The sequence below is a fragment of the Haplochromis burtoni genome, unplaced genomic scaffold (assembly GCF_018398535.1).
Source record: "Haplochromis burtoni strain Fernald_Lab_line unplaced genomic scaffold, NCSU_Asbu1 Contig_31, whole genome shotgun sequence".
Taxonomy (NCBI): domain Eukaryota; kingdom Metazoa; phylum Chordata; class Actinopteri; order Cichliformes; family Cichlidae; genus Haplochromis; species Haplochromis burtoni.
In genome coordinates this window covers 523,756-534,933 of record NW_024582392.1, presented here as the reverse complement: position 1 = coordinate 534,933, position 11,178 = coordinate 523,756, and the positions used below count along the sequence as shown (strand labels likewise).

At 39.4% G+C, this 11,178-nt stretch overlaps 1 protein-coding gene across 1 annotated transcript in view; it reads right to left on the bottom strand.

Annotated features, from left to right (window-relative positions):
• Positions 1-6: 6 nt before the first annotated feature.
• The window catches only part of LOC102309473 (natural resistance-associated macrophage protein 2), a 29,247-nt gene continuing 18,075 nt past the window's right edge, over positions 7-11,178 (bottom strand). The window contains exons 14-16 of the mRNA XM_005918753.2: positions 7,276-7,349; positions 5,965-6,118; positions 7-4,376 (exon numbers count right to left, since the gene is read on the bottom strand). Of these exons, the coding sequence (XP_005918815.1) occupies positions 4,269-4,376; positions 5,965-6,118; positions 7,276-7,349 (336 nt within the window). The 3' untranslated portion in view covers positions 7-4,268. The remainder of the gene's footprint in view (positions 4,377-5,964; positions 6,119-7,275; positions 7,350-11,178) is intronic.

The window sequence follows — 11,178 nt, the reverse complement described above, 5'->3', positions numbered from 1 at the left end:
CTCCAGCCCTGGGAGCCACTGTGTTATGGCAATCACTGAACATTTGCGCAATAACGCACTCAGTCTGTACTGCAGTTACTGTACTTTAGCATGAGGCTGCTGCTCATAAACATTGCAGGATGGTTGCATCATATAGGAATAGAGTCGTGCAGCGTGGCATTTAATAAAGCTATCTGTCTTTACATCCACTTATTCATCCGGGAGGGAGGGGAAAAAAAAAAAAATCACAAACAGTTGTGGTTGTAGTTGTTTTTCATTTGAATAAGTTGCATTGAACTGCAGACAAATCCTGTGTGTTATATAATCATTTTCACTACACCGAGTATAGCGATTTTCTGAGCAGCTGGAACTACAACACATTTGTTTGACCTTGCTCAAATAAACAGAAGTGGGTTTGACATGATGTTAGGCAATGTGGTCAACCATCGGGTCCCCAGATATTTATATTTACAGTGTGGAGGTTCTGCAGAGTGCCTCCTCCTCATCCTCTGAAAGCTCAAAGACCTCTGAGTAAATCAAAGTGATCCTCTCCCCTGCAGCATACAGTAAGCAAATATGGTGTGAAATTAAGCAACAGCACATATCTGCTATATTTAACCACACGAAACACACATGTAAAGCACACTGAAAGCGGCACAGACCGTAAACCTGTAGGAAGAAACGGAGAAGCAGCTTGTTAATAAAAGGAATAACTACACAGCTGAGACGGTCCATTCCAAACACATGTGGGCCCATTATACCACGAGCTCAGCCAGTGCCCACAGCGGCCACAATGCAAGACATAAACAAGAATGGCCCCGCTGTTTGCATTCCTGGTGTGGGACATTTTAAGGCAGCACTGACAGCTCGGTGTAAAAATATATACAAAACAAGTACGGGCCGCACAGCTGGAAAATGTCATGTGGTTTAAAGCTGATGCCACTGTTTACTAAATCAACTTGAAATTCATTATCAGTGCCTGCGTTCTGCTGCCCTCATCTTCTGGTATTCCTCTCCAAGACAGCAAAAGAGCAGCGGGGTCAGCAGCTGTTAAAAGGGCTAAGGGTTGAGGGGGTGCTGCAGGCGTAACCCTCCACCAATCTTCCAGTGCTCTAACGGGACCAAAGCGCAACCACTTAAGAGCAATAAGTGCACCCGTGCATTTTTTTAAAGTCAACATGTGAAGCCATGTTAGTGTTTATTGCATTTTCTACCCCCCCCCCCAGTGTGGAGCTTTTTGTTTACAATTCAATAACACAGTTAATGATTTTAATAATTGAAACTCATTAAAACAGCGAGTTCTGGTGAGCCACAGTGATAAAAACACTACGGTGCTTTCTACCATAACGAGGGTAATCAAAAGATTTGTCCAAAAACAAAAAAATCAATCAGTGACTTTTTAACCTCTAACACACTGGTTCTCAACCTTTTGGGGGCCGGGGACCAGGGCGTTCTTGGAAACATTTCCCAGAACCCCCTTTTAATCCTGCTAGTATTTAAATTACTACGTGGGAATTATTTTTAGCCTTTCTACGTCAGACACGTGGCATAATGTGTCACAACATATCAGAGCTTCTGCTGGCTCATATTTGAAATGAGTGGGAGTAAAGGGCACAAGATATTTGTTTGGATGGTGTAAATGTTCACATCTTTGTGTTCTTTATTATATAATGGAGGTCAATTAACTAATTCAAAGCAAATGATTATTTTAGTAACATCAACTGTGTTCTAATATTGGCCAAAACAGTCGAGATAAATTGATGAAACTGAAGTTTTGTGTAAGTTTGATCATTTTTAAATGCAGGTTTTCAGCATTAGAACTGAATGATTTTGGTTTAACACCAGAGATGTATCTACTGGGAAGGCAAAGACTGCTTCATGGCTACGAACCCAGACCCCACTTTGAGAATGAGAACCACTGCTCTAACAGCAACGTAACTGGAAATATAAAAGACAAACACACAATAAAGAAGCTCGATGCATCAGCTTTAGATTGGATGAAACACATCACTGAATTTCCATCAAGTAGGGCTGTCACAATAATGGATTTTCAATTAACAATTATTGTCAGACTGAATCAATATTATTGCAATATATACAGAGAGAAAAATAGCTACAATGTTAATCTATGGCAAATAACTTCAACTTAAAATAAGTGCAAAGACTACAAAAGGAGAGTCTGTAACCATCGCTGTGGAAATGGCACACAAAAAAAACAATTATTATCACATGTGCATTATTGACACTCTATCAATATTACATTTTTAAATATCATGGTGAGCATAATCAAATACTAAAATATATTTTTTTAATCTCTGCAAAACTGTTCATCAAGTTTATTTTGGCATTAAGGCCAACAACATAAAAATAAATGACATAACTGTCTTTAAAGAACACACACACACACACACACACACACACACACACACACACTGTCCTTTAGATGTTGTGTTTCTACTTCAAAAATGTCACACCTGGGGATGCACGGAGTCTACTTACAGCCTCATGCACTCTGCCATGCATTAAAGCCGCATCCAATCATGCTGATGACAAACTGGCTGCTGAAATGTGCTTGCAGCATCTGAGCCTCATGTAGAGCTATGACTGTAGGGTCAAATCATGTGATTTGCTGGAAGAGCCCCCCCACCCCACCCTCCCACCTCACAGGCCTGCCCCTGAGTGGCCTCTGCTAGGCTATGTTTCCAGGAAAGGGGCCTACTGGACAGGCTGTGAGGCCTAGGCAGGGAGACATTGGCTCATTGAGAAAAACAAAAACAGAGAGGGGCGGTGGGAAGACTCTCCCCTCTTACATAAGTCTGCCTCCATGACAGGGAGAGAGAGAGAGAGAGAAAGAGAGGGAAAAAAAAAAAGTTCCCCGCCACAATGCAAAGAAAAACCTGTTCATCCGCCTCAGCTCAGCTCGCAAAGCCGAAGCACTTCAGCACTGGAATTCAAACAGTGAAACAAGCAGTGTTTGGCTCTCAGTTGCACAATAAGTTGCAACTCTTCTGACATACCACCACAGGCATGTGCAGCAGCAGCAGCAGCAGCAGCAGCAGCGAGTCTCAGCGCTCAGCATTCATTTAGTCTCACACAGTAACGCTGCTTTTGGTGACTGCACATGGGCATGATGTAAGCCTGCATGTCCTTTAATGTGTTATGCTGTAAGCTGTGGTAGTGAAATGTTTACTGTAAATGAGAAGTCTCTCCTGAAGCCTGCAACACCTCCCTGTGGCTGAACGAGAAACTGCAGTTTGAATTCAATTAGCTCAAAATACAAAAAAATGTAACCAAACCAAAAAATGTTTGTTTACTGTATTTCTTGGATTGAAGCGGTCTTTAGCGTTTGTAAATGAACTTCCAGAAAACTTTGTTTTTGCACACTTCTAGCGCCATTTAAGAACAAAAATTGAGTCTGTTTATTAATAACTTACACGTTATTCTCCTGTTTAATTATATTAGTGCAATTTTAGCTGATTTTGTTACTTCATTTATTTTTATATTTCTTTTTTTCATCACGTCTTAACACCTCTCCGATAAATTCAGTTTCTTCAGACGTTTAAGGTCTAATTTTGTCATCTCAGTTGTTCACATTGGAAGTCTGCACTGTTGCTTTTCTGAGCATAACATCCTGGATCCTTCCTCAGCGGCTCTTCCTGACCTCTTTTTTTTTAGCGACTTCCTGTATTTGGGGAAGTTTCTCCTTATCTCTGCTGCATGTCAGAAGATTCCGTATGCTGCTGAGATTCTGAAGCTTCTTGAGCAAATGTGTGATAGTGAGCTGTAAAAATAAAATATGTCTGCTGAAATCCAGCACGTCACTGCCTTGTTGTTGAAAGGCATTTTTCAAGACATGAATTTGTCTTTAAAACTTTAAAACTCCCTCCTGAACATGAAACCACTGATTTTAAAAGCCTGGGTATCATTTGTAAATCTTCTTCACAGGGATTCAGTCTGTTTGGTTTCTTAAAAAAGTCCTGACATGTTTTCTGTCATATTAAGTCCTTCAAAAAATGATTATAAACATCAGACGTCTGTAAACCTGTCAATCTTTAAAATTCACCTAAGCTTTTCACAATCAGCATGTTACCTTTTAATAAAGTTACAGTGACAAATAAATTTGTTTCTTCATTACTAAAAAAAAAAATCTGTACAGCACCAACCAAACGTCAAAGTTCATCTGAAAGCCAACAAACATCTCGTATAAATAACTTGGGACTAAATAAGACTTCATCTGGAGCTAAACACAGTCAGTCAGGTTGTCCACAGATGCACCTTTGACGCGAATGTCATGAGTCAAACTCAGGCTGCCGCTGGATCAGGATGGTCGTGTCGTTCCCTCTCCTGGTGCTCGGATCGAGCCAGGACACCCCCAGAGCGATCAGACATAACCACACCTGCAGCACAAAAAAAGACAGAATAAAAAAAAAGAAAGAAAAAAAGCACACACACACAGGCCAAAAAGAAAAAAAAAAAAAGGTTTACAGAATGAATTTGTTCAAGTTATGCATCACTTGAGAAAGCATTCAGACCCGCCGGAGAGCCTTCAGGACATGTCTAAGACTGTCCTTGAGTGGACTAGCCAAAGACCAGATTTAAACCTCACAGAACATCTGCGGAGATGAAGATGGCAGTCCAGAGATGCTTTCCCATCCAGCCTTGAAAAGTTCAAGAGGATCTGCTGGAAAGAAAACTGCCCAAATCCAGGTGTCCAAATCCTGCAGACACTCTCGCAAAAAGATTTAAAGCTGCAGCTGCTTCTGCAAAGTCCTGGCTAAACAGTGCTGTTTATGTACTGCTCAGTGGAGCGGAGACTTTCTAACATTCAAAAAAATAAAATATTTTTATTTTGTTTATTATAGGCTTTAAAACTCGAAACAAAAGAAGTGTTAATAAAGTGAAGGGACCTGAATACTTCTCAAAGTGGCTGCATAACTTTAAATTAGAGAATGCAATGCAAAAGGAGCAAAATTACCCAAACATACAAGAGCGATACACACCGACAACTTAGTCAGACAATCACTTTTTAATGGTCTAAAAAGCTTAGTATGATAACTAACATCTTAAAATCCTTTTTTGTGTTAAAAAAAAAAAACAGCGAACACTGACGGCCACGAGGCTAGAAGCAGTAAATTTGTGGTATTTCCGCCCCAAACTCCAAATCTCGTCAGCTGAAATCCTTGCATCCACCTGGTCATGCTGTAGCTCTGGCCTGTATCGGCACATCACTTTACAACACACCTCCACTCCAATTCTTTGATTTGACTTTCCTGACTTAAACAACCTCAAATCTGTTGTCACTGATCTTGCTCTGTTCTGTGCTGCTATCCCCACCGTGTATGCAAGAGGACAATATCTGGCATTTTTGTGCAATTTATTGACACAAAAATTAAAAATACGACACAGTGTTACAGGGTTAAGATGTGGTGATTGATTCATAGTGTTCATTTATACAAGAGGACATTACTAATTAAAGGTTATCGTAGCTGCCTTTGAGTGTTTCTTTTCCTATATTTTGTACAGTTGCTGATGGAAAAAAGTGAAAGATGGACCCAAAGAGCAATTCTCATGTATCTCGCTGATGATCAACATTTTGATTGGCTGGTTAGTTAACCAATTGAACTCAGTTTAAACATGCCACTGTAATAACAATGCTTAACTGCAGAAATTGCATTGTGCCTTTATATGCGTGTCATCGATGGGCTCTGGCATGTAAAAAGTAAAAGGTCCATTAAACCCACAGCCACACCTCCTCACTGACGTAAAAGTTTTGGTCCCTTTTTTGTTCAGAGTTGCTCCAAAATCACTCTGAAGCTGGAATTCCTTTTTAATAATTTTAGGCTAAGTTGGGAGCTCAGAGATAATTCTCTGAAGATTTGTGAAAACACGCTTTGACTATTAAATGCCCAAGAAGTTAATGTTCACTCAGTAAAACAAAGTTAAACCCTGCCAAGGACAGCTCCCATACAACCTGCTGTTACCTACCAAGTATCCCACAAACACCAGGTATGCTATGGACAGGAAAGCCGACAGCACGTACAGCCACACGCTGCCCAGCATGCTCACGTAGACTACGACGAAGTACATGTTGATGGCACACACGATCAAGATCACCACTCCGCCTCCTATCTTAAATACTCTGCAGAAAGATAAGAACGGGTGAAGTTTAAAGGGAGGCACGCTCCAATAAAAGTTCAGATGATGTGTTAACGCTAAAAAGGCACATAAACAACACATCAGCTGATGAAAATAATAGATGTTATGGATTTTTGAAAAACCGATGCCCCAGTTGGGGAAAAAAAAAAAAAGTCGGGACAATGGTAAGGTTTTACTCTTGTTTCATCTCAGTTTGGAAACTAAGGAGACTTTCTGCTTTATATTTGAAAGCAAAATATTTTCAGATTCGTGCCTGGTATAAAATTTCAGCTGCTCAGCACTTCCTTTGTCATATTTGTTATGTCCTCGTGCTTGGCATGTCTGGAACCGTGCAGAACATGGTTTGGCAAAGACTTGCTAAAGTCTGCAGGGCAGCTTATGTTGCTCCAAAACCCACGCACATCATTAAGCACTGATGGTGCCTTTAAAGATATGCAAATTATCCATGCACAGATACCAACTTTGACATAGGATGGTCAGGCTCTCCACTTGGCCACAGTGCCTCTTAAATGAGCCCTGAACAGGCGTTTCTTGATGGCGTTTAGATCTGTCTGCATGGTGGATATTTAACTTTATATTTGTGGATGCACCACTGAGGGTTTCCCAAGTGTTCCTGAGCCCATGCAGAGATTTTAACTGCAGCATCGCAGCTCTTTTAAACTTTTGCCTTGTATACAGAGATTTCTCTGAGATGATGAATTCCTCTATTTCTTTTCAATTTGATGTTGAAGAAAATTATTTCCAAATTATTAAACAAATTGCCCTTGTAATCTCTCACAGTGTTGAACCCCTTCTCATTTTTGCTTCTAAAGTCCTCCTCTCTGGGGTACTCTCTGTGTAATTTTATACTTATGTTACTAATTAACTGCATTTGCTCTCAGATGATGCATCACGTTTTTTTACTCATTTTTTCCAGTTTTTTGTTGCTCCCATTTAAGGGTGTTGCTGGTATCAAATTCAAAAGAAGCTTTTATTTAAAAAAAACAAACAAACAAAAACCCCACAATTTTTCAGTGTCATCACTTTGCATTTAAATATATATTTAAATATATATACGCATTTATAATATGATTTGTATTTTGCTTTGTTTAAAGAACAGGGTTATAATAAAAACAAGCAGGTTTGATTTGATTTACTTACAGTCCATTGGCAAACTCGTTCATGAGAGATGGCAAACTGGTAAACGTGAGGATGGGAATGAGGGCAAATGGCAGCTGGGAGAGAAGAAGAAGAAGATGATGTGTTACACTAAATGATCACACCAACTGTTAACCTCTTCGTCCACTGGGAGGTGCAGAGGGAAGTCTTTTGGCACATCTGGAGTGATTTTGTAATTTTTTTTCTTTTTAGCTACCTCTATGTCTGCTTGTACTTGTAGTAAAGTTTAGGTAGAATACTCAGGTAATGAAATGAGGAAGTTCAAATCAGTGAAAAAAGGATACATTTTACTATTCTGATACTTATTTAGCTGCTTTCCTGTTTTTATGGGCGCTTGAAGTGTTGGAGTTCACTGGCAGATGTTTTCCTTTGTTTGTCCCTCTGTGTTGTCTGGCAGGCTCCTTGTTGGCAGAGCTAATCAGTGAAACTGGCAGCATTTAAGTCTCAGTCTTTGCACTCAGTCCATTCACATAGCACCGTGTTATTTACTTGATTGGCTTTGGCCTGGTTATTTTAGGCTTCACATTACACATTACCATACACCAAACACTGGAGCATGTGAAAAAACAAACACATCTCAAATGTATTGTGTTGAAGTGATATCTACTGAAGATGAATTAGAGCTGGTCTTTGATGTAATACCAGTCTGTATCACAAGATGGTGCTGCAAATGAATGTAATCTTGATGTACCTTTTAAATAATTGTGTATTTTGAGTTTTACAAAGATCTTCTTATTTATTTATTTCTGCTGCAGGGGCTGACACAGAAATAAAATAAATAAATAAATTTAGAATTATCACACAAATAAATTTAGAATTATATCAATGAACTCAACCCCATGCATGTCTTTGGACTGTGTGAGGACGCTGTAATACCTGGAGAAAGCAAGTAAACTCCACACAGTGAGGCCGCTTCCAAGGAGACAGTTATGTTAGCTTTAGGAAAGGAACTTGTGGTTTTAAGCAGGTGTGGTTTACACGGGGGTGACTCTCCTACAATGCTTCGCATGCACAGGAGGAACAGCGAGGTGGAGGTGTTCCTGGCTTTATATGAGTGACTTCAAACGGAAGGAAGCATCTAAAAAACATTTCCCGCTAAACTGCTGCCCCCTGGTGGTGAAAGGTTTACATAAATTCTGGAGATATTACTAGTTATCAACTATTTGTTAGTTAACAGCAAATAACTAACTAAAGCTGTAATAATCATACTGAATGTAGTATTACTACATTCAAATACTACATACACTAAGTATTACTGTTAACATTTTTAGAAACCCTACTTATTTAAAAGGTTTTTCATTATTTTGTGCAATGCAGAGCAAAACTGTTGATTTTAGTGGTCTTAAATGGCTCAACTGGATTTATTTAACTTTATCATTACATTCAGCTTCATGAGGTTGTAAATGTTTTTGGTTAAAAACAAACAACAGTTTTTTAAGCAATGCTTAAAAAAAATCTAGAAATTCTCTTGTTAAGTTTGGAAGTTTGAGCACTGGAAATCAATAATTCAGACTACAGCTCACATCAGAGCACTGATGATTCCTTCATGATAGAAATGCTGCAAAGAAACCAAGACTTCAGAAGACCAAGAAGAAGAAGAAAACTTGGAGGAACAAATATTAGACATCTGGATGAATCCAGATGTGAGCTCTGTGTCTTTGTGAGGCACAGTCAAGGTGAACGGATGTTATCTGCATGTGTGGTTCCCACTGTGAAGCATGAGACACGGTTGGTGATTTATTGAGAATTCAAGGCAACACTTGAACAGCATGGCTACCACAACATCCCACAGCGACACGCCATCCCATGTGGTTCATGCTCAGTGGGGCCATAATTTGTTTTTCCAGCAGCACCGTAAGAGCTGCTTGACCAAGAAATAGAGTGATGGAGTGACCTGACCTCTGCAGCAATCTGACCAAAACCCAGCTGAGTTTGTTTGACAGCCAACAAATATTTCCATATCAATAACTATGGCACGGTTTTGATGTGTTCAGTGTTGATGTCTCTAAGGAATAAGTGTCCAAACTTATCTTTTCAAAGGGATGTGGTGTTCGTTTGATTCTAGGTGCTTGTAAAGTTGAGGGAAACTGAGGAGTAAATTAAAGTCCCCCAAAAAGGATTGATCCCACATTTCCCAGATGCAGCTCGTGTTTTTCCATTAAAACCTCCATGCCCACTGCCTTTACAATCCACAACACCACTCTGTAACTCTGGTTTTTAGCTAACACCTCGCCCTGAGAAAAAACCCTGAGGAAGTCTTCAGGTTTTTGTTCCTCATGTTATGAAAACTTCCCCCAAAAACATATTAGTAGACATGTTATTACAGATCAAATGAGACATGATGAAGGTATTTATACACAATGTGGTACGATGTACGCACAAGCAAACATTTTCCCTTCCTAGTTATGGAAAGAGTGAAAATGCTTCTTTACACCTGTTTGCAGGACACCTGCTGTTATAATGATAGACTACAATGATGCATAGCTGCAGTGTTTGTCGCTGCTGCAGTCAACACCTTCAAGAAACCTCATGTATAAATTAATCTGCAGTGATGCACAGTGATTTCAAATGAAGAGGCTTAATGCCTTTAAGCTCTTTTATGTTCATTTATCAGTTTTAAGATGTAGTTCTACACATGACCAATCCCACTATGCAGACAGTGGTACAGCTGAATTTTTCCCCTGTAATTTTTGTCTTGCTTAGCTTATCCGAGCATGCATCTGTCCTAATGCACGCTCACTCATCCAGGTAAGGAAATCCCAGAAAGCCGATTCATCTGGATGGAGCAATTTCAGTGGGAGTGATAAAATGTTTCTCCCACTGAAAACGTCCAGATGATATATTGCTGTTTTTAAGCAATAAAGATTAATGATCATATTTAACTGTTTTCACACACTGAGCAGCACAAACCACGATGAGTAAACCTGACTTATAATGGTGATTAACACCTGCAACATTTTCACTGCTGTATTTGAATTTATCAGCGAGAGAATAACAATAACCGCCTCAGTATAAGGAATAATAATCATAGCATCAATATAATATATGAGGACTTTCGGGACAGGCACTGTGATTAACACATATGCACCACACTAGAGAAGCATACATGTGGGCAATGACACTGGGCCCTTACATAAGTTACATCCTAGGCTCTACAAAGATTCTCCACAGAATTAGGCATAAACTGTTTCAGACAGGATTTTTGTCTTGGAACAGTATGACGTATCTGGGAGCGAATATCCCTAACATGGTCATCTCAGGAATACAGAAACTCGTCCATCTACCGCTCAAACCTTTTGTTTGTGTGGTGCAGCCAATCAGAAGAAGTCAGCTTAAAGGGAGAGATGCTTAAGCTGCTTAAAGCTACTGTAGTAGCCTCTGGGGATAATTATACAGAGCTGAAATAGAAAATAACTACTTTATTTAAAGAAAATAAAGTAGTTATTATGTATCAAAGTAATATCCACATGAATGCCTGGACCTAAGGTTTGCCTGCTTTCCTTGGGGACTGTGAATCAGTGTATATTAAGTATGCAGGAACATTAATTACACACAAATTAAGTAACAAAGATGCTTTGCAACTCATTCGTGCTGTGTATTCAATATTTCTGAAGCAACTGGACCCAGTCTGGCAACATTTTATTCACTACAGACAATAAATTCTTTCATACTGCAGGATTACATCTGAAGCAACTGGGTCAACCCTGTTTCTTTTTTCCAACGAGGCATTCTTATTGCCACTTAGACAGTCTTATCTTATCATTTAATGATAAGAGTACAGCCTGTTTTGATTTTACCAACCTAGAACTTGATCCAAAACCTGAAAACCAGTCCTGCTTGCTTGTGCATTTAAGTTATGTTAATGACCTTAATGCACTTAATAAG